Source organism: Mesoplodon bidens (genome assembly GCF_964165515.1).
Source record: "Mesoplodon bidens genome assembly, chromosome: 13".
NCBI classification, from domain to species: Eukaryota; Metazoa; Chordata; class Mammalia; order Artiodactyla; family Ziphiidae; genus Mesoplodon; species Mesoplodon bidens.
In genome coordinates this window covers 38,104,601-38,129,034 of record NC_138169.1, presented here as the reverse complement: position 1 = coordinate 38,129,034, position 24,434 = coordinate 38,104,601, and the positions used below count along the sequence as shown (strand labels likewise).

The 24,434-nt window shown below is 36.0% G+C and overlaps 1 protein-coding gene and 1 pseudogene across 3 annotated transcripts in view; one reads left to right on the top strand and one right to left on the bottom strand.

Annotated features, from left to right (window-relative positions):
- The window catches only part of USP14 (ubiquitin specific peptidase 14), a 47,706-nt gene that overhangs the window by 1,865 nt on the left and 21,407 nt on the right, over window positions 1-24,434 (top strand). For both annotated transcript variants that reach the window (XM_081252056.1, XM_081252055.1), the window contains exons 2-6: window positions 3,288-3,433; window positions 5,554-5,586; window positions 12,579-12,683; window positions 13,413-13,516; window positions 23,074-23,132. In XM_081252056.1, coding sequence (XP_081108182.1) covers window positions 3,288-3,433; window positions 5,554-5,586; window positions 12,579-12,683; window positions 13,413-13,516; window positions 23,074-23,132 — 447 coding nt within the window. The remainder of the gene's footprint in view (window positions 1-3,287; window positions 3,434-5,553; window positions 5,587-12,578; window positions 12,684-13,412; window positions 13,517-23,073; window positions 23,133-24,434) is intronic.
- LOC308626686 (prefoldin subunit 4-like) lies at window positions 13,524-14,716 on the bottom strand (annotated as a pseudogene). Its single transcript has one exon. The product of its transcript is annotated as a prefoldin subunit 4-like (transcript).

Sequence of the window (24,434 nt, the reverse complement as noted above, 5' to 3'; positions counted from 1 at the left end):
TTTTAATTTTCAACATAGTCCCGTGATACTAGTATAATTCTCCTTTATGGCAGCGGTCCTCAGCCTTTTTGGCACCAGAGACCAGTCGTGGAAGACAGTTTTTCCACAGTCCCGGGGTGGGGGGGGGCGTTGGGGGGCATGGTTTCGGGATGATTCAAGCACATTACATTTATTGTGCACTTTATTTCTGTTATTACTACATTGTAATATATAATGAAATAATTATACAACTCACCATAATGCACAATCATTGGGAGCCCTGAGCTGGTTTTCACTTCCCACTCACTGATAGGGTTTTGATATGAGTCTGCAAGCAATTGGTTTATTATGGTCTCTGTGCAGTCAGATCTGTCTGCTAATGATAATCTGTATTTGCAGCCGCTCCCCAGCGCTAGCATCACTGCCTCAGCTCCACCTCAGATCATCAGGCATTAGATTCTCATAAGGAGCAAGCAACCTAGATCCCTGCTTGCGCAGTTCACTGTAGGGTTCGTGCTCCAATGAGAATCTAATGCTGCTGATGATCTAACAGGAGGCGGAGCTCAGGCGGTAACGCAAGCCATGGGGAGCGGCTGTAAATACAGATGAAGCTTCTTTCCCTCACCTGCTGCTCACCTCCTGCTGTGCGGCCCAGTTCCTAACAGGCCATGGTCTGGTATGGTCCGTGGCCCCGGGGTTGGGAACCCCTGGTTTATGGGTAAGCAGAAAGTTTAACTTGCCCATGGTGACACAGCTAAATAAATTTCAGATAGATTCGTCTTCATTATTTCTAATACTGTTTTGATTTAGTCCTCTCTCTTTTGTTTGTACTATTGTTATATGTTTCTGGTTTGTCTCAATGATTGTAGTCGTTCCCCCTTCAAACCAATATTTTCTCTGCTGCTGGTAGAGTGTTCTAATGTTCAAACCAGACCAAAGTGGCCTTTATGAAAACCTTTCAGGGGCTGCACATATTGTACAACCTGAAACCTGTATGTTTTAACGTGACTTATGTTATCTTCCCTGTCTTGATCTTTGGTCAGTTTCTTCTTTTTCAGCTGCTTCCCCTTCACCCTGGGAATTACTTGTATCTCAGAGGACACCATGCTGCTTTATGCTTTTGAGTGTCTTTTCCAGGAATGCTTTTTTTTTTTTTTTTTTTTTTTGGCAGTACGCGGGCCTCTCCCTGTTGTGGCCTCTCCCGTTGCGGAGCACAGGCTCCGGACACGCAGGCTCAGCGGCCATGGCTCACGGGCCCAGCCGCTCCGCGGCATGTGGGATCTTCCTGGACCGGGGCATGAACCCGTGTCCCCTGCATCGGCAGGCGGACTCTGAACCACTGCGCCACCAGGGAAGCCCCTCCAGGAATGCTTTTATTCTTATTCTCTGGCTAACACCTGATTTTTTTCTTTGAGACTCAAAGTTGATAGTGGTAACTCACAGTTAACACTTTCTCCAGAGAATCCTTCCTCCCTCATGAAGCATTCCACTGTGCTCCTCTAGCTTTTGTAATATTTATATTGTATTGTTAATTATTTTAACCTTTTTCCTCTCTCCTTTATTAAACTGTGAGTTCGCAGAGAGTCTCCCTAATCCTTGTTACTGGGCTTATCATTGAATGAACGCTAACACGTTAATTGAACTAGTGAAAGAATAGGGATTTGGAGTCAGGGTCACTTTTTTATATTCTGATTTTAGTAATCAGAGAAATTAGACAACTATTAATTATGGGCTTCTCATTTTGCATAGGTATAAATTTTTCAGTGGAAAAAACTATGTACATCCTTGAATGAGTGAGTTTGTTTGTTTGTTTATTTATTTATTTTTGGCTGTGCTGTATGGCTTGTGGGATCTTAGTTCCCTGACCAGGGATTGAAACCAGGCCCTGGGCAGTGAAAGCATGGAGTCCTAACCACTGGACCGCCAGGGAATTCCCTAGTTTATTTATGTTAACATATTTCAAAAGTTAGCTATTTTATGAGATGGAAATTTTTTATTGTGGTAAAATATATGTAACATAAAGTGTAGTTTTAAACATTTTAAGTGCACAGTTTTTAACATTGAGTACATTCACATCGCTGTGCAGCCGTCATCACCACCCACCTCTGGAAATTCTTCCCGTTCCTAAACTGAAACTCTGTACCCCTGTTTGCATTTCCCCCAGCCTCCTGGCAACCCCCATTCTTCTTTCTGTCTCTAGGAATTTGACCACTCACATAAGTAGAATCATACAGTATTTGTCCTTTTGTGACTGGCTTATGTCACTTAGCATAATGTCTCCAAGGTTCATCCATGTGGTAGAATGTGTCAGAATTTCATTATTTTTTTAAGGCTGATTAATATCCATTGCGTGTGTATACCACTGTTGATGGGCACTTGGGTTGCTCCCATTTCTAGGTTATTGTGAAATAATGCTGCTAGGAACATGAGTATACAAATATCAGTTTGATTCCCTGGTTGCCATACTTTTGGGTATATACCTAGAAATGGAATTGCTGGATCACATAGTAGTAATTCTATGCCTGATTTTTGAGGAACCACCATACGTTCTGTCACAGTGGTGGTACCATTTTTATATTCCCAGAGCAATGCACGAACGTTCCAGTTTCCCCACATCCCTGCCAACACTTGTTATTTTCTGTGGTTTTGTTGTTGTAGCCATCTGAATGGCTGTGAAGTAGGATTTCTATAATTTTTAATGATTTAGCTATATTTTTGGATTCTTCTTAATATTTGACCACCTCTTGCTCAGGAGGCAGACCTTTCAGTTCTTCCACACCTTTCTTCCTATAATCCAGGATCTATATTCCTTAACCTGTTTTCAGTGTGCTTTATTTTCCCAAGAATATTTTTTCTTTTCAAAATATTCTAGCCTTTCTTTCCCCTCTCTACTTCAGCAGTATGTAATATTCAACTGATTTTAATGATTGTTTAAATAAACACATTCTGAAGTCTGTGAACTTTATTCTGGGAAGTGTTTCAGTGTGGTCATATTTTGCAGATATTATTGGAGTAGGATTCAGAAGCCCTGAATATTTACTGACTAGTTTTGTGACATTAATCAATCAGCTTCTTTTAAGTCTCAATTTCCTTTTTTATCAAATGAGAAGTTGGATTAGATCCGGTTAAATTTTATCCAAGATCTATCGCATTCACTTCACTCCTGATTTGGTAGGCATTAGGTGTGTAAAAAGATTAATGACATAGTTTGGCTTTTAAGAACTAGCCTAATAGTTCCCTAAGGATCTTCTAAATCTTAAGTCTTGTTATTTTGTAAAAAAAAAAAAAAAATTATGGTTTGTTTGCAGTTACTGTGAAATGGGGAAAGGAGAAATTTGAAGGTGTAGAACTGAATACTGATGAACCTCCGATGGTGTTCAAGGCTCAGCTTTTTGCACTGACTGGAGTCCAGCCGGCCAGACAGAAGGTTATGGTGAAAGGAGGAACATTGAAGGTAAAATTTAGTCCAGATTTTCATTATGTACTAGTGAAAATAACTAGCACCAGAAAATGTAGCATTTAAGGTATTTTTTATTTGGTGAGAGTGTATAGTCTGTGGTATTAAAATTCTTATTCATGTTAGTTTAAGGAAGGAACTTTGTAGCCATTTCAAAACACTATATTATAAAGCATCATTAAAATTTTTATTTTAAAATGCATTTTATCAATGATTATCTCTGGGGGTCAGGGGACTGGGGCACTTTCCATTTATCTGTGTTTGAATTTTTTTCTTATGAGTGTGTGTTAAAAGTATTTCATTTTGTATAGACTAAAAAAGTCTATGTGTATTTCCTTAGTAATTTTCAGTTATGGGGTTAGAAATTTTATCTCTGTTAAAACTATGGAACAGTATGGTAAATTTATTTTTTAAAGGCTACTACACAATGTGTTTTTGTATATACATACGAATGTACCAAATTTACTAAGGCCCTGGTTCTGGAATACTGGAAAACTGTTAATTTTTCCTTTGGCCTTTCTTGCATCCTACCATTAAAAAGAGCCCCTTTCTCTTAGAAGTAATCACTATCTAACACCTGCCTGGAGATGGGAGGAAAGAAATTTTTGTTTAAAAGAGAGGGAATTTAAGTTTTCCATTAGTTCCCTTGGAATGATCACATTGATTACAGTTAAGAGTCCAAGCTTACCAGTATCATTGATGAAGGGCCACAGAAAAGATGTGAAGGTATTTTCTTTATTATTGTTTGTAATACTATATAAGTGTAGTTTTTAAAATACACTTTCTTCAGGAGTTAGATGTGAAATGCTAAAGAGCTCTAATTAACTTTAGAGATAAGGATTGGCTACCCTTGTTAGCTGGGCCGTAAAACAGGTATTGGTGAAGAAACATTGTTTCCCCTCAAGTTGCAGTACGAGCTTTTGGTCATTAGTGAACTTGGTAACGTAATTTGTGCTGAGCTGTGTACTGGTGGTATACTGTGGAGGATTACAGAAAAATGCTAATTAAATGAAACTATGACTAATAGCTACCACTTACTGAATACTTATTCTGTGCCAGGCTTTTGTTTTCTTTAATTTTCAACTGTATGTATATTAAAAATGAGGAAAGTAAATGTATTTTACATATTTTACTGAGCATCAGAGAGGCTTAAGTAACATACAGTAAGGCACCAAAAGAACATATGATTTACAAGTCAAGCAGATCTGGGTTCATTTCCCAACTTTGTGTGACCTTGGATAAGTAGGAGGAGGCATTATTTGAGGAGACATTTATGGTTATCATTCCTTATGATTAGCAGTAATAGCCCTTAAACTGAGAAGGGCATTTAGAAACTTACTGTTCTACTTTGAAGCAGGATGCCCAAAAAGAAATAGTGGCACCACCAAAGGGAGGTGTATTGAGTGCCTGGTACCTTCGGTAAAAAGGAAGGAGTGATATGGAACTGACTATCCTCTGAAGGGAAGGGCTTTTAGCTGCCAAAATATCTGTGGACCAATCGTGGCATTTCAAAAAAAACTTGATTTAAATTGAACATACTGAAGTCAAAGTATTTGTTAATTGATTCATAGATGTGAAATGTAGGACTTGAGAAACATTTGTGGACGCAGCAAATACTATTAAGGGTTAGTTTGCCTTGGGTAGTCTTGTTTACTCTCCTGATACAATTTTTAGTAGCACTTTCATTCTCAAGAGTCTCTTGATTTGGGTGATTAATTATATAATCACCCTAATTATGTAGACCTTATTTCATTTCTGAAGTTATTCTTTATTCTTGTCAAACATATGCTAGTTATTAGCTCTGCTGGTTCCAAATATGCAAAAAATCAGCATCTGTCATTTGTCATCAGTCAAGTGTTTAAGTACTTTTGGTGCTGCCAAGTTTACTGTCTTTTAGATTGTATCTTACGTAGTTTGAACAATTGTTAGACTCACTAGTTTTAGGACTGCATTTGTTTTTTGTTTTTTAAAAAATACTTTTGATTATAGTAATTTTAAGTAAAATCTGCATATAGACAATTTCTATTTTGAAGTAGAAATCTAAAATTAGTTGATTTTTAGGTTATGTTTGGATTATATGGGGGTGGTTAAATGTTTATTATTTGTCTTTAAAACAGGATGATGATTGGGGAAACATCAAAATAAAAAATGTAAGTATTATCTTAAGAACACTAGTTATAATGCAGTTCCCTAATTATTACACAAAATGTATTCCAAAGGCCTTTTTTTCTGTCTGTATATCCAGTTGTTCCAGCACTACCTGTTGAAAATATTTTCCTTTTCTCGTTGATTTAAGTCAGAGTCTTTCTTGAAAATCGGTTTTTGGTCTATTTTTGGACTCTTGTTTCATTGATATATTTGATTAACCTTATACTAGTACCACATGGTCTTGATTACCAAAGCTTTATAATAAGTCTTGAAATAAGATAATGTAAGTTCTCCAACTTTTTCTGTTTCCTCACAAATATTTTAACTCCTTTGCATTTCCTTATAATTTTAGAATTAGTCAACTCCTGCAAATGGACTCCTGGAATTTTGTTTAGGTTGCATTGAATCTGTAGTTCAGTTTGGGGAGAATGAACATCTTAAAGGTATTGAGTACTGAAATCCTTAAATAAGGTGTACTTCTCCATTTCTCTTAGCTCAGTTTTATAATTTTTCACTATAGAGAGCTTGCACGGTTTTTGTTAGATTCTGGAACTTAACATTTCTTGGCTATTTAATGATACTTTAAAAAAATTTGTTTTCCAGTGTTCATGGCTAGATTATAAAAATACAGTTTATTTTTAACCTGTGACCTTGCCAAATTCACTTTCTAGTTCCAGTAGTTTTTTTGTAGATTCCATTGGGTTTTCTATGTACGTAAGCATGCTCTTTGCAAGTAGAGGCAGTTTTACTTTTCCCTTTCCAGTCTTTATGGCTGCTATTTCTTTTTTTGCCTTATTTTACTGGCTAGGACTTCTAATACAGTGTTGAATAGAAAGTGGTGGGAGCGGACATCTTTGTCATTTCCTAGTTCACTAAGACCTTTTAAGTTATGAATGGCTGTTGAATTTTAAGTGCTTTTCTGCTTCTTATTAAAAGGATCATATGATTTTTCTCTTTTATTCTGGTAATCTGGCTAGTCTCATTGATTTTTAACTATTAAACCTTGCATTTTTGGCATGTGCAGTTCTCAGATTTCTTGGTCTTTGTGACCTCTTTACACTCTCAGAAATTATTTTTTAACCCCAAAGAATTTCATATATATGGGTTACGTTGATATTTATTGTATTAGAAATTAAGGCTGAGAAATTAAACATATTATTCATTTAGAAGTAGCAATAGCAAACCCATTACCTTCTTTTTTTTTTGAATTATTTTATTTATTTATTTTTGGCTGTGTTGGGTCTTCGTTGCTGGGTGCAGGCTTTCTCTAGTTGCGGTGAGCAGAGGCTACTCTTTGTTGCGGTGCGCGGGCTTCTCATTGTGGTGGCTTCTCTTGTTGCGGAGCACAGGCTCTAGGCACGTGGGCTTCAGTAGTCGTGGCTCACAGGCTCTAGAGCACAGGCTCAGTAGCTGTGACGCACGGGCTTAGTTGCTCTGCTGCATGTGGGATCTTCCCGGAACAGGGCTCGAACCCGTGTCCCCTGCATTGGCAGGCGGATTCTTAACCACCGCGCCACCAGGGAAGCCCTATCTACTTCTTTTGTCAAGCGTGTCGTAATCTCCAACTATTCTTGTGGATTTGATTATATCTCCTTTCAGTTGTATCAGTTTTGTTTTGTGTATTTTGAAGTTCTGTTATTAGGTGCATGCATATGTAGGATCGTTAAATCTTGATGAATTGACCTTTCATCACAAGGAACTGTTCCTCTTTATCCTTGGTAATATTCTTTGCTCTCAGTTTTACTTTGATTTTAATAAAGCTACGCCATATTTCTTTTAATTATTGTTTGCATTTCATGTATTTTCCCATCCTTTTGCTTTTAATACATCTGTGTCTTTGTTTAAAATGGATTTTCTTAGGTTAGCATATACTTGAGTCTTGCTTTTTTATCCAGTCTTACAATCTCTACTTTGTAATTGGAACCTTCAGACCACTTATGTTCGATGTTATTATCCACATGTTTGGGTTTAATTTACCATCTTGCTGTTTGTTTTCTGTCTCATTTGTTCTTTTGCTGCCTTCTTTTCGATGATTTTTAATTTTGTGTTTATCTCTGCTTTGCTTTATCTCTGTTTTGTTATTTATGCTTTTATAATAAGTTTTCTGAGAAAATTCACTGACTATGAAATTCAGCACTCTAAAATGTTCATTTCAGTGTGTTCTGCTATATACATAGAGTTGTGCAACCATCAACACTGTCTAGTTTTAAAGCATATCATTATCCAAAAAGAAACCCTGTGTTCATTAACAGTCATTTTCCATTCTCCCTTCCATCCCCAGAGTTTTAATGACTTCTCTAGGGTAGCAGTTCTCTGAGTGTATCCCGGGAACTCCAGGCAGTACCCAGGACTCTTTCAAGGGATCCTTGAGATCAAAACTGTTTTCATATTTAAAAAACGTATTTTCATGTTGACATTAAGATTTTATTTGCCTTTTCTATCGTTGATTATGTATGTACAGTAATTTTTCAGAGATTGTGGGACATGTGATACTGCAGCAGATTGAATACAGAAACAAATATGAAAATCCACTGTTTTCTCTTAAGCCAAACATTAAAGACATTTGAAAAAATGTAAAACAATGTCAGTCTTCACTAGTTTTGTTTTGAGAATATAATTATCTTTCATAAAAATGTTAATTACCTTAACATTAAGTGGGTTTATTGTTTTTGAATGAATATTATTAAAATTTCTCAGTTTTAATTTCTAATACGGTAAATATTCATGGCTAAGACCTACATAACAGAAGTTCTCAATTTTTAAAAATGTGAAGCAGGAACTCTAAGCCAAATCTGGCCTGCAGCCTGTTTTTGTAAGGCGTGCAAGTTAGGAATGATATTTATATTTTTAAAGGGGTGGGGTTGAAAACAACAAAGAATATGCAACAAAGATGGTATGTGGCCCAGAAATTCTAAAATATTTATTATATGGCCTTTAATAGGAAAAGTTTGCCAACTGTTGGTATAAAGGGTCCTGTGATGATGTTTGATGTTTCTGAATTGCTGTTGTAGAGTTTATGTTATGTATCTATAACGAGTGATTTCAGGCATAGTATAAGACTATTACAACAGTGTATTTCCATTTCCCTGCTTTGTGCTGTTGTCATACATAGATATAGTTTACTTCTACCTGTTAGAAACTCCATACTACATTGCTATTATTTTTACTTTCTACATTGCTACTTTTGCTTTAAATAGTCATTTATCCTTTAAAGAGATTAAAAAAGGTAGAAAACCCATATTTACCATTTCTGGTGCTCTTCCTTTGGATCCAGATCCAAATTGCCATCTGATACCATTTTCTTCTGCCTGAAGAACTTCCTTTTTACATTTTTTGCAGAGCCTATCTATGCGTTTTCTCTGCTTTTGTTTTTCTGAAAAGCTCTTGGTTTCATTTCATTTTTGAAAAACATTTTTGATTGGTATTAAATTCTAGATTAACACTCTTTCAATACTTGAAAGGTGTCTTCTCATTTGTACAGTTGCTGTCATTCTTATCATTGTTCCTCTGCATGTAATGTGTCCTTTTTTCCCTGGGTGCTTTTGAGATTTTTCTCATTATTGGTTTTCAGCAGTTTGTTTTGGTCAGGTTTTCTTTATGTTTATTCTGCTTAAACCTCTTGGATCTGTGTGTTTATAGTTTTTATTAAATTTAGAAAATCTTTAGCTATTTCTTTAGATATTTTTCTGTCTGTCCTTCTCTTTCCTCTTTTTTGAGACTACAGTTACACATATATATAGCGTAGTTTTGCCCATTGTAGAATTTTGGTCCCTTTTTTACAGGTGTTTTACAGGTTTTTAACAGATGTTCATCAGATTGAGGAAAGTTCTCTTCTATTTCTAGTTTGCTGAGAGTTATGAATGGGAGTTGAGTTTTGGCAAATACTTTTTCTATATATATTGAAGTGATTTTTCTTTTTAAATCCTTTAATCTCAATGTGATGAACTACACTGCTTTTTTCGAAATAGTAAACCACTTATATATTTTCCTTTTTATATAATGTGGATTCTATTGGTAGTACTTTGTTAAGTATTTTTGTGTCTCTTTTTGTGAGAGAGATGGTTTGTAGTTTTCTTGAACTGTCTTTGTTTGATTTTTGCTATCAGTGTAATGCTGACTGTATAAAATGAGTTATGAAGCATTCATACCTCTCCTCTTTTCTGAAAGAGTTTATACACTACACACACACATACATACACACATGAGTGTCTCAGAATTCTCTAGTGAAGTTCTCTGGGCTTGGAGCTTTCTTGGTGGAAAGACTTTAAATTCAGAATTTAGAGTCTTTAATAAATGTAGGATTATTCAGATGTTATATTTTCTTTACACCGGTTTTGGTAGTGTCTTTTAAGGAATTGGTCTGTTTAGTTTAAATTGTTGGATTGATTGTCATACTACACTCTTACAGGATATCCTACAGGTTCTAGAATCTGTAGTTCTGTCGTTCCACCCCTCCCCCAGCCCCCGTATTGGCAAATTGTGATTTCTTGCTTATTGTCTTTATCATCTAGGCAGAGGTTGTAAAGTTTCATTGATTTTTTTTCTCCCCAGTCCAAAGAATTAACTTTTGCTTGTTCATTTATTATTTTATTGATTTCCCCTCTTTGCTTCATTTCCTCCTTTTACTTTCATTTTAATATATACTTCTGCTAGCTTCTTAAGGTGGAAGCATATTTAATTTAATTTTAAGCCTTTTTTGTTGACTTTCTACTTATCTCTATTGCCCATTTTTCTATTGTGCTTATATATAGCGATTTTTCTTTAAGTTTGTCCTTTAAAATTTTGATTGTGGTAATAGGCAAGTTTTTAAGATTTATATAGTTAGAGACTAGAGACATGAGTCCTTTCACCTTTTATGTCAATTTTAGAAAATCTTCCAAAAACAGTAAGATTTTTTAGAAAATAAACTTAAATGTTTTGTAATTATTTGTTTCATTTGATTTACGTTTAAATCTTCAGTTTGTAATTCATTTTGGGTGTGGCATGTCATGAGGTGGAGAACTCAGAGTATTTTTTTTCTAAATTATTGTCCTCAACATTCTTCATTTTGTAATCTATTTTCTTAATAATTTTAAAGATATTGTTTTTAGTCTTCTTTTTCAGAAATTTCTTAGCTGTTGTCATGGGTATGAATTTGCTACATGAATGAAACATTTTGTAAAGTTTCAGAAAGGAGTTTAGTTAAATTTATATGATAGTTTGGAATCACATCTTTACATAATTTTTCTATTCCAGAAATCTTTCATGTCCTTCAGTTTCTTTAGGTGTTTTTTAATATCCCTAAGTAAAGCTTTATAGTTTTCTTATTAAAGTATTACATATTTCTTGTTATGTTTACTCTTAGATATTTGTTGGTATTCTTTCTTTTCCATTGTATTTTCTAACTGACTGTTGCTAGTATATTCCTCAGATATTTGGTTTTCCTGAGACAGTTGTCTTTTTTTTTTTAATAAATGTATTTATTTTATTTATTTTATTTTTGGCTGTGTTGGGTTTTCGTTGCTGCGTGTGGGCTTTTCTGTAGTTGTGGTAAGTGGGGGCTACTCTTCGTTGTGGTGCGTGGGCTTCTCACTGCGGTGGCTTCTCGTTGCGGAGCACAGACTCTAGGCACACGGGCTTCGTTAGTTGTGACACACGGGCTCAGTAGTTGTGGCTTACAGGCTCTAGAGCACAGGCTCAGTAGTTGTGGCACACAGTGTTGGTTGCTCCGGGGCATGTGGGATCTTCCCAGACTGGGGCTCGAATCCTTGTCCCCTGCATTGGCAGGCAGATTCTTAACCACTGCGCCACCAGGGAAGCCCGACAGTTGTCTTTTAAAAAAGATTCTTAGTGATAGCTTAGTGCTGCTTTGCTATTATCTTATAGAAAGTTTAAGTAAAAATAATAGGTGATAGAATGAAGATTGTTGGATTTGAACATAGGTACTCATAAGACTATGAGTTTGGTGACTTTATTAATTTACTAATTTTAATCTTTGTCTAGATATTTTTATTTTATTGTCCTTTTTTTAAAAAATACTCTCCTTCTGGCCTTTTTTTTTCTTTTAAACCTCTCTACCCTCTGTCTTTGTCTCAGATGTTTGTGTCTTCCAGAAAGATATTGAATAAGATGTTCACATTTCAGGATTTTGAGACTTAGGGTGACAGTGTCTCCATTGTTCTTCTATTGTATGGAATGGTGTATCTGTACTGAATATAAGTATTCCCTTAAGTTACTAATGTGTAGAATTATAAAATTAGATATTTTGAACTAATTTATATGTTTGGTTTGATATTTTCTAATAATGGAGATTTCAATGCTTTCAAAATATTTCTATTCAAATGTAAATAATGGTTACATTTCACAATAGACTTTCATAGAAAGAATCTTATCAGTGCTTAGTGTGTTATGGGGAGAAATGATGCCACTAAATATTAATGATCATTTGAAGAATTCTCTCCTTTCCAATATTGAAAACATTCTCAGCTTTCTTTGTTACCCTGTTTTTTCCATTAGCTTTATTGACGTATAGTATATAGAGAGTAAGATTCACCTACTTTAGTGTAAGAGTTTGATGGATTTGTTTAACTTTATACAGTCATGAAACCACCACCACAGTCAAGATAAAGAAGTTCCACTATTCTAAGAAGTTTCCTTATACCCCTTTTCAGATAAGCAGGTGACCTGTGGCCTGAGGCAGCCACCCTAGTACTTTTTTTTTTTTTTTTAACAGTTCAGTGATCTTTAATGTATTTACAGAGTTGTGTAACCTTCACCACAGTCTCATTTTGGAATATTTTCATCACCCCAGAAAGAAATGAGTTCCCATTTAAAGACACTCCCTATTCCCACCTTGAGTTCTAGCAGCCACTAATCTACTTTGTGTCTCTCTAGATTTACCTTTTGTAGCAAATAGAAGCATGCAACATGTGTTTTTCTGTGTCTGACTTCTTTCATTGCACATAAACGTGATCAACTTTTTAGCATTTTCATGAAATTAATTTTTTTTAAACAGGGAATGACTTTACTAATGATGGGGTCAGCAGATGCTCTTCCTGAGGAACCCTCAGCTAAAACCGTCTTCGTAGAAGACATGACAGAAGAACAGTTAGCATCTGCTGTAAGACATACCACATTTTATATATTTGATCACTACTTTTAAGAAGTACAGTTAGTAAGATGCCTTTCAGAAAGCATCTACATGTTTTAAAGATTTCATCAATATTAAGATGTATGTTATTAGCAGTAAATAAAAGTTTTATCTTTGAAATTGGCTCAAGGAATCCTTTTTTAATTGAATAATTCATTATAAAGTCAGTGAATATCTGTAATAAATATGTGTCTGGCAGATAGTGCTATTTAAATGTTTACTATTATTTTATGGGAAAACAGGCTCAAAGAAGTTAAATAGTTTAAATGCTGGGATATTTAAATTCTTAAAACCTTCCATGTTGAAAATATACAATTTATCCTTAATTTAAATGCAGTGTTGGTTTAGAAACTGGTCAACACACACTTGTCAAATATTATTATTTTTACTACCCAGCATTTATATAGTACCATTCATTTTTTTGAAGTGTTTCTGTATATATTTTGTTACCCTCTTCCAGTGATAAACCTGCAGATGAGGCAGAACTGATATGATTGTTTTCTTATTATTTTTAAGAAGGGAATTAAAACAGGATGATTGTCCGCATGATGCAAGTAAAATTTTTTGTTAGGGAAATAAAACATTGTTAAGGTAGAATAAATTGGTATGAGTTGGTAAATTGTATTTGCTTCAATGTGTTTAGTGATTTATATATGCTGTATCATCTTATAAAAATGATTTAATCCTTTTCCTTATCAGATGGAATTACCATGTGGATTGACAAACCTTGGTAACACTTGTTACATGAATGCTACAGTTCAGTGTATTCGTTCTGTACCTGAACTCAAAGATGCCCTTAAAAGGTAAGACAGAAGAGAGATTGTTTTATGTCTTTTTTGGGTAACGGAGGTTTGGATGAATAGTGTTGTTTTACGTATATGTGTGTGTGTGTGTGTGTGTATGTGTGTGTATACATATATATATATATATTTAGCAGCTTTATCATGATATAATCCATTTATCGTACAATTCACCCTTTTAACGTGTTCAATTAGATGGTCTTTATTATATTCACGAGGTTGTGCAACCATCACCACGATCTAATTTCAGAATATTCCCCTGCCCCCCCCAGAAGAAACCTCATACTCATTAGCAGTCACTCCTTATACCTTTCCCACCTCCAGCCCTAGGCAACCATTAATCTACTTTTTGTCTTACAGATTTGCCTATTCTGGACATTTCATATTAATGGGATCATACAGTACGTGGTCTTTTTGTTGACTGGCTTCTTTTACTTAGCATAATGTTTTCTAGGTTCATCCATGTTGTAGCATGATTCAATACTTCATTCCTTTGTATGGATGAATAATATTCCATTGTATGGATATACTATGTTTTGTTTATCCATGCATCAGTTGATGGACATTTGGATTGTTTCCACACTTTAGCTATTATGAATAATGCTGCTATGAACACTCAAGCACAAGTTTTTGTGCAGATGAGTTGTTTTCATTTCTCTTGATTATGAGTGGATTGCTTGGTCACATGGTAACCTGTGTTGAGCAACATTTTAAAAGTATTGTAAAATGTTTAGCTTTCTCCTGCTTCAAGGTTTATGTTGTTCTCCAATTTTGCATATAACTGAACTTCCACATCTGCTAACACCTGCTGAATTGATTCCACTCTGGATTCTAAGGTATCAATTTCTTTTTGGAAATTTTTCTTTGCTTCTAACATTTCTTGATGTTTCTTCTTGAGAATGGCTAATGAAAACATCACTAATCTGATGAGATATCATTAAGCAGTTGTCATCTGCAAGTGTGATATCCTCACAAGCATCTCCTAAATTTCGGAGCTGTTTCTTTTTTAATTCTGTTTCTTCCTTTAACTGTGTGATTCTACTTGTATTCTGTGCAAATTTATCTTTTGTTGATCTTCAGATGTAACATTGACATCTATGCAGTCATCTTCACGGTGGCTGCCATCTTGGGACTCTGTCTTTGATTAAATCAGCCATCCTAAGGGTGAAATGGTATCTCATTATGGGTCTCATTTGTATTTACCTAGTGACTAATGATGTTGAGCATCTTTTCATGTGCTTATTGGCCATTTGTATATCTTTGTAGAAATGTCTGATCAGCACATCCTTTTCCTATGCTTTAAATGGTTTGTCTTTTTATTATTCAGTTGTAAGTGTTCTTCATATATTCTGGGTACAAGTCCTTTTTCAGGTAACTTGCGAATATTTTCTTCCATTTTGTGAGTTGTCTTTTGACTTTCTTGACCGCATTCTTGTAGCACAGAAATTTTAAATTTTGATGTAGTTGAATTTTTTTTTCTTTTTTTTTGGTGTCATATGTAAGAAACCATTGCCTAATTTTTAGGTCATAAATTTTTTTTAAGAGTTATATAGTTTTAGCTCTTAAATTTAGGTCTATGATCCATTTTTAGGTGATTTTTTTGTATGGTGGGAGGTAGTTTTCCCCATTCTTTTGCATGCAGATGTCTAGTTCCTTCAGTACCATTTGTTGAGAAGACTAGTCTTTCCTGTTGAAGTGTCTTAGCACCTTTTTTGAAAATTAATTGACCATAATGTATGTAATAATAAGTAAGATTGGATTCTCAATTCTAGTCTAGAAACACATATGTTGTATGTTTATCCTTATACCAGTGAGTAATGGTTTTTAAAAGAAATAGAACTTTGTTTTATACTATTGTATTTACAAAAGTAAACAGTTATCCATGTTTTGAGAACATATCAAATAGTCTATAAACTGAGGGTCCCTTCTCTTCAGTGAGTATAAATGTGTAACTTTAAAAAATATGTAATTTAATTCTGACTAAATTTATTACATCTATTTTGATTCATACATTGCCAGTTATTAATATGTGGTGGAATTCTGAACTGCAGTTTGGAGTCTTAGACAGCTTTATGAATGCTGTGTATTTTTTTCTCCCCTACTGGCTTATGAAATGCTTTGATAAAATTGAGCAGTAGAGAGGAGAGAGAAGGGACATGCAGAAACCTGAGAGTAACTGAAGGTTTTCTGAATTTTTCTGAAGTGAACACTTGTCAGGTATTTACATGAAGTTGCCTAGATTGCCACTAATATACTGCCAGTGCACAAGACAGAGCACCTGTCTTCAAGGTACCGACGGTCTGATGGAGGAAGACTACCAAGTAAACGGGTACTGTTTCAGAACAGCTTTGCTGGGAAATGTTAAAGTCATTTATTTTTCCTCAGAGATTCATAGTTATTTCCCCACTGTTTTAGGGTGCCCATGGTTACTGATGAGAGGTCTAATATCAATCTCTATTCTTAATCTTTTCTGTCAGTAACTTTTAGGGTTTTCTCTTTATTTTTGTTTTCAACGTTTTCCAACAGTCCTAAGGTGTGGGTTTTCTTTTATTTATCTCATTTAGCCCTCAGTGGGTGCTTTCAGTCTGAGAACTGTTGTCCTAAACTCTGGGACATTCTTAGCCATTATTTCTTCAGATATTGCTTCTCTTCTATTTTACCTTCCTCTTACATTCTAAATATTGGAGTTTTTGGATCTGTTGCTAATGTCTTTTTTTCCTTTGCACTTTTATTTTTATGTGCTGTGTTTTGGGAGAATGCCTCAGTTCTGTTTTACATTTCACTGATTTGTATGTTAGCTTTGTTTCACAACTGCTCATTTATCGCAACTTCTTTTTTTTTTGCGGTATGCGGGCCTCTCACTGTTGTGGCCTCTCCCGTTGTGAAGCACAGGCTCCGGACACGCAGGCTCAGAGGCCATGGCTCACGGGCCCAGCTGCTCCGCGGCATGTGGGATCTTCCCGGACCGGGGCATGAACCTGTGTCCCCTGCAATGGCAGGCGGACTCTCAACCACTGCGCCACCAGGGAAGCCCACAACCTTCTTTTTAATAAAATCTCCCTTTCTTAACTTTTGGATATGATTCCTGCTTTTATTTCTCTGAGGCTCCAAAGTACTCTTATTTAAAGGTATTTTTCCTGTTTGGTCCTTTAACTTTGTTCTCTTTGGATATATAGATTGATCTTCATTTCTTTGAAGATGGTGTACTTATTATATGCAGTGTATTCTCTTGTGTCCCAAGTGCAAATTATCTGAATGAGTAGCTTGCTGGGGCAGCTCCCTGTCATAGAGGGTGGCTAGTTGGGACAGATATACCTTATTTCCAAGACTTCCTCTTTACTTTTTTCATCTGGGATTCCTTATTATAGTCTCTACTTCAAGGAGAGCTCTCTTTCATGTTTTGGAGTTAACTTCTCTGAGTTTTATATAAGCAGGGAGATTTCAACTTGTTGCTTCCATTTTCTTGAAACCAAGTAAACTATTTTGAATTCTAAGTTGTTGCAAGAGGGTGGAAGCCCCTGTACTTACTAACTTAATCGATACAGAATGACGTGGATGGGGTTGTATGTCTTTGGGAAAATGACACTAACTGATAAAATAGGAGTGAAAGAAAAGAGGACAATTCCATGAAAGATGCTTTACTGCTGGAGATGCTGAAGTTCATCCTTAAATGTATGGCAGGTTCTGGAGAGAGGGATGTATACTGATGAAGAGTAGAAGGAAAACGCATTCAAGAGAAACAGGCTGGATTAGCTGAAGAGAGGCAGTGAGGGCTAAGAACAAAAATACCTGCGGATAAAATCTGGTTTGCTTGATGCTGCCCAACAGTGGAACCTCATCTTAATATGGGAGTTCTAAATTTAGAAACTGAAGTGAAATGTGTATATAATAAAAATTACTTTTGAAAATTCTATAAGTTACTTGTAAAAGACAGTATCACATGACAATCTTTTTGTCTTATTGGAGACTGGCAAGCCAACTCTCAATAAGTACAAAATAGTGTTTTCATTAGCAATTACTAGACTGCTATTTTACTTTCATTTTCAAATTTGTAGAGGAATGATCTATTTTTGATAGAAATTACCAATAAAATTGGCTGGACCCAACTTTTTTGGGGGCATTTTATTTATTTTTATAAATTTATTTATTTTTGGCTGTGTTGGGTCTTCATTGCTGCGCATGGGTTTTTCTCTAGTTGTGGCAAGCGGGAGCTACTCTTCATTGCGGTGCGTGGGCTTCTCATTGTGGTGGCTTCTCTTGCTGCAGAGCATGGACTCTAGGCCTGCGGGCTTCAGTAGTTGCAGCACATGGGCTCAGTAGCTGTGGCTTGCAGGCTCTACAGCACAGGGTCAGTAGTTGTGGCGTATGGGCTTAGTTGCTCTGTGGCTTGTGGGATCCTCCTGGACCAGGGGTCAAACCCATGTCCCCTGCATTGGCAGGTGGATTCTCAACTGTGCCACCAGGGAAGCCCTTTCTGGGGCATTTTAAATGTCCATTTTCTGTGTCTTTTTGAGTCAGTTTTGGTAATTTATTTTTTCCTATGAATTTGTCCCTATGTCTTTAAACTATTTTAGCGTATGAGTTACTCTGTTTTGGGATCTGTATTTTTTTCTCCATTTTTATTTCGTATTAGTTATTTTTTCTGTTTTGATTACCTTGCCAGAGGTTTGTGTATTTTTCACAGAATCAGCTATTAGCTTTATTGACTCAGTTCTTTCAGTTGTCTGATTTGTTCTACTTTTGTTTGTATTAATGTTTTATTTCTGTTTTCCTTAGGCTTGTTTTATTATTTTTTAAGTTGCATGCTTGGATCATTAATTTATTCTCGTGTAGGAATGAAAGTATTTTAATTCTGAGGTTTTGCTTGTTTTCTATTCATTAGATGAGATTGCTCAGATGTTTTTTTTAAAATGTTATAAAAGGGACTTCCCTGGTGGTCCAGTGGGTAAAACTTTGTGCTCCCAATGCAGGGGGCCGGGTTTCGATCCCTGGTTGGGGAACTAGATCCCACATGCATGCCGCAAGTAAGAGTTTGCATGCTGCAATTAAGTAGTCCACTTGCCGCAACTAAGCAGCCCGCATGCCACAACTAAAGATCACGTACGCCACAACTAAGACCCGGCGCAGTCTGTCTAAATAAATAAATAAATAGATAAATAGATAGATAGATAGATAAATAGATAAATAGATAAATAAATAAATATTTTAAAAATAAGTTATAAATTCTTATCTTTTCCTTTTGCCCCAGAGTTTTTTGTTTTTTGCATTTTTTATTGAAGTGTAGTTGATTTACAGTGTTGTGTTAATTACTGCTGTCCAGCAAAGGGATTTGGTTATACATATATATATTGTTTTTTTAATATTCTTTTCCGTTATGGTTTATCACAGGATATTGAATATAGTTCTCTGTTCTCTATAGGACCTTGTTTTATCCATTCTGTATATAAAAGCTTACATCTGATAACCACAACCTCCTACTCCCTCCCTCCCCCAACCCCCGCCCCCTTGGCAACCACCACTCTGTTCTCTGTGTCTGTGATTCTGTTTCTGGGATAGATTCATTTGTGTCATATTTTAGATTCCACATATAAGTGATATTATATGGTATTTGGCTTTCTCTTTCTGACTTACTTCACTTAGTATGATAATCTCTAGTTGTATCCATGTTGCTGCAAATGGCATTATTTCTTTCTTTTTTATGACTGAGTAGTGCTCCATTGTATGTATGTACCACATCTTCTTTATCCATTCAGCTGTCGATGAACATTTAGGTTGTTTCCATGTCTTGGCTGTTGTGAACAGTGCTGCTATGAACATAGGGGTGCATGTATCTTTTTGAATTATAGTTTTGTCCAGATATATGTCCAGGAGTAGAATTGCTGGATCATATGGTAATTCTATTTTTAGTTTTCTGAGGAACATCCATACTGTTTTCCACAGTGGCTGCACCAGCTTACATTCCCACCAACTGTGTAAGGAGGGTTCCCTTTTCTCCATACCCTCTCCAGCATTTGTTATTTGTAGACTTTTTTTAAAGGTATTATTATTTTTTAAAAATTTATTATTATTATTTATTTATACTATTTATTTTTGGCTGCATCGGGTCTTAGTTGCAGCATGCAGGATCTTTGTTGCGGCATGCGGGCTCCTTAGTTGTGGCATCTGGACTTCCTAGTTGCTGCACGCAGGCTTCTTAGTTGCAGCATGTGGACTATTTAGTTGTGGCATGCATGTGGGATCTAGTTCCCCGATCAGGGATCGAACCCAGGCCTCCTGCATTGGGAGTGTGCAGTCTTACCCACTGGACCACCAGGGAAGTCCCTGCCCATTTTTGGATTGGGTTGTTTGTTTTTTCGTTGTTGAGCTGTTATGAGCTGTTCATATATTTTGGAAATTAAGCCCTTGCCTGTTGCATCATTTGCAAATATTTTCTCCTGTTGTCTTTTCATTTTGTTTATGATTTCCTTTGCTGTGCAAAACCAAAGTTTGCTTTTAATTATTGAATTATATAGAAACATATACAAATGAATTATCCCAGAGTGAACACATCCCTGTAACCGATGGGGATCAACAGAACTCTGTTAGCACTCCAAAAATCCCCTCCCCGATCCCTTCCTATCCACTGCCCCCACCCTTCTTTGCAAAGTTGTTATACTCACCTGACTTCTAATTTTGAGTAATTTTGCTTATTTTGAACTCTTCATGAACAGAAACGTACAGATTATGTTCATTTGAGTCAGGCTCATTATATTTGGCTTTTCCATGTTGTGTGTGTGTTCATTCACGTTCATGCTGTAGGGCAGCAGTCCCCAGCGTTTTGGCAACGGGGACTGGTTTCATGGAAGACAGTGTTTTCACGGACCAGTGTGGGGGTGGGGGGGAATGGTTTCGGGATGATTCAGAGCATTACATTTATTGTGCACTTTATTTCTGTTATTATCACATTGTAATATATAATGAAATAATTATACAACTCACCATAATGCACAATCATTGGGAGCCCTGAGCATGTTTTCACTTCCCACTCACTGATAGGGTTTTGATATGAGTCTGCAAGCAATTGGTTTATTATGGTCTCTGTGCAGTCAAACCTCTCTGCTAATGATAATCTGTATTTGCAGCCGCTCCCCAGCGCTAGCATCACTGCCTCAGCTCCACCTCAGATCATCAGGCATTAGATTCTCATAAGGAGCACGCAACCTAGATCCCTCACATGTGCAGTTCACAGTAGAGTTTGCACTCCTATGAGAATCTAATGAGGCCCATGATCTGACAGGAAGCAGAGCTCAGGCAGTGACGCGAGAGATGGGGAGCGGCTGTAAATACAGATGAAGCTGCTTTCCCTCGCCCGCTGCTCACCTCCTGCTGTGCGGCCGGGTTCCTAAGAGGCTACATACTAGTACCATTTAGTGTCCCGGGGGTTGGGGACCCCTGCTGTAGGGTACACCATTGTATGTATATACTACCAAGTAATTATTCATTTTTCTGTCAATGAATGTTTGGGTTGATCTGATCTATGACAATGTTGTGAATATTTCACAGATGATAGAAAAGTCAAGACATCCTCTTTTTGTAGGTGATAAAGTATAATAGGCATTAAGTTTATTAATTACATTCAGATTTTCTATATCATTATTTAATTTTTATTTATTTGCAAAGATTAGGAAAGGTACCCTATTGGTTCTTTTGTCTGAAAAACCTCTCAGTATTTTTATCTGTTAAAACTCTTAGTACTCCTGTCAGTTCCTTCTTTTTTCTAGCAGTTTTTTCTTTGTAAAGTTCATTATGAATGTTTGGCTTATTGGATGGTTTTATCTTAATTAGGAATTATAAGTTTTCTTGGTATAATATTGAGAGTTTTAGGGGGATGGTATTAAATTAGCTATGATTTTTCTGTTCTCAGATAATTAAAAAAAGATTGATAATTCATTAATGCAGCTTTTGTCATAAACATAGAAATAGTTACATACTCATGTTACCCTGTAACTAGATGTAAATTCATAACAGCGGCAGTTATGTAATTACATACTTCAGTGATATTATGGGATGCATCTACTTTATGAGTACTTCGTTTTAACTTAAGAAGTGCCCTTTAAAAAGTTGCTAAACTGTCTGACAGGGAAACTATTATGATTTTTATTTTTTAAATGAACATATATAATTTAGACAACATGCATTATTGTATATTGAAAAATTAAGAATTTTTTAGTTGCAAAAGTTTGCAAAAGATCTAAACAAGTGAAAAAAAGAAAATTATTCCATTGAATATAATTTAACATAATATTTTCTGTGACCTCTTTCATTCACTTACATAAGCACAGAGTTGTTTTTTTTTTCTTGGCTGCATTGAGTCTTCGTTGCTGCGCAGGCTTTCTCTAGTGGTGAGCGGGGGCTACTCTTCATTGCAGTACATGGGCTTCTCATTGCAGTGGCTTGTTTTGTTGCAGAGCACGGGCTCAGTAGTCGCAGTGCAAGGCTCAGTAGTTGTGGCACATGGGCTTAGTTGCTCTGCAGCATGTGGGATCTTCCTGGACCAGGGATCGAATCCATGTCCCCTGAATTGGCAGGCAGATTCTTAACCACTGCACCACCAGGGAAGTCCCCTTTTTTAAAAAAAAATTGGAATATAATTTACATCTAGTGAAATGTATGCATCTTATGTGTTTGGTGTGATCAGTTTGGACAAATGCAAATTTTCTGTAACTCATTTTACAATCAGATTTATAGAACATTTTCATCATCCCAGGAAGTTTTATTGTACCTTTTCCCAGTCAACTGCCCAGCTCCCCTAAGTAACCACTGATCTCATATTAGTTTTGTGGGATCTCTCCCATTGCCCGGTGTTTAATACCTGAATGATAATTTTTGATCCTTTGTCATAAAACATTGTATAAGTAACTACAGTGGTTTGAATATTTCCTTTGGGTGGCCAGTCCTTTGTAGTGCTATAAATTAACTGAGAATCATAAAAGTGAATTTAGAAATCATTTAATAGGAAACCTTCATTTTATAGGTGAGAAAACTGACTTGAAATTTAAGTGACTTATTTAGTGTTGTGTAGGAAGTTAGTGCTGAATGTAGATTTATTGATTTTGATTTAATGTTTTTGATCTAATGATCTTTTCGTCATTTCTGAAATTACATTTTATTTTCTTTGTAATAATGGACATTAAATATGTGCTTTTTAATTTTATTTTTTAACATCTTTATTGGAGTATAATTGCTTTACAATGTTGTGTTAGTTTCTGGTGTATAACAAAGTGAGTCAGCTATATGTACTTTTTTGTTTACACAATTTTTAGAAAGTGTTGTAGATGAGTTAGACAAGAGGAAAGAATTTAAAGTAGGCTTCATTCATCTAATTTCCGTTTTTTCTTAGCAGTCCTTTTTTGCCCATATAATTCTTAAAGGAACCAGACCAGAAGAGAAGAAGAAAAAATGGGGGGAACAACTCAGAGAAACTTGAAGTTGAGGGTTTCATAATAAGTCCTTGGAACTAATTTCTTCCCATTTGAGTTTCAGAATAAAGTGAATATTTAATTCTGTCTTAATGTTCCTAGGTATGCAGGTGCCTTGAGAGCTTCAGGGGAAATGGCTTCAGCACAGTATATTACTGCAGGTCAGTATCTTAAATATACTAGTTTTCAAGAGGGAGTATGGTATTCAATAAACGTCATTTTTCACTCACAGTTTTTTTAGTATCTTTCTGTTTTCAAAATGTATTTTTAAAACATCACCTCATTAAAATTAGAGTACTTACACTTACATTAAACAACTTGGGACTTTTTTTTTTTTGCGGTACGCGGGCCTCTCACTGTTGTGGCCTCTCCCTCTGCGGAGCACAGGCTCCGGACGCGCAGGCTCAGCGGCCATGGCTCACGGGCCCAGCCCCTGCGCAGCATGTGGGATCTTCCCAGACAGGACATGAACCCGTGTCCCCTGTATCGACAGGCGCACTCTCAACCACTGTGCCACCAGGGAAGCCCCATGGGACTTATTTTATTAACCACATTATAAACCAGTGATGTCTGTCCTATTTGAAAAAATCTTTGGATTAGTGGGTATTCATGTAAGGAAGTTGGATATGAAGTATGAGGAGAAATAGAAATTCTAGAAATACCTTGTTTCTTTATTACATGAGACAGTGTATTCTGCCCCCACTGCCCCATTTTGGACAGTTTTACAAATGAATACTCTCTTAAATCCTTGGGCTGGGTTGATAGGGTTTTTAACAGCCCTGCCTTTTTTTGGGGGGGCAGGGGTGGTTTGTAACAGCTTTATTGAGAGACAGTTCACATACCGTACTACTCACCCATTTAAATTATACAATTCACTGTTTTTTAGTTTACTCATAGAGTTATGCAGTCATAACTGCATAGATAAGAAACCCTGTAACATTCAGCAGTCACCCCGTTTCCTGTCACCACTACCAGCCCTGTGCAACCAGTAATCTACTGTCAGTCTATAGATTTGCCTCTTCTAGAATATTGATATAAATGGAATTGTACAATATATGGTCTTTTCTGATGGCTTTTTTCACTTAGAATGTTTTTGAGTTTCAGCCACATCATAAACATGTATCAGTACTTCATTCCTTTTTATTGCTGAGTAAGATTCCATTGTATTGGATATATCACATTTCATTTATCCTTTCATCATTGATGAGACATTTGGGTAGTTTCCACTTTTTGACCAATATAAATATTGCTAAACATTTGTGTACAAGTCTGTATGGGCATATGTTTTCATTTCTCTTGGGTATATATCTAGGAGAGGAATCGTTGGGTCACATGGTAACTATGTGAGGAACTGCCAGACTGTTTTCCAAAGCAGCTGCATCATCTTATATTCCTCCCAGCATGTATGAGGATTCTGATTTCTTTGTATCCTCACTGACACTAGGTATTGAATGTCTCTGATT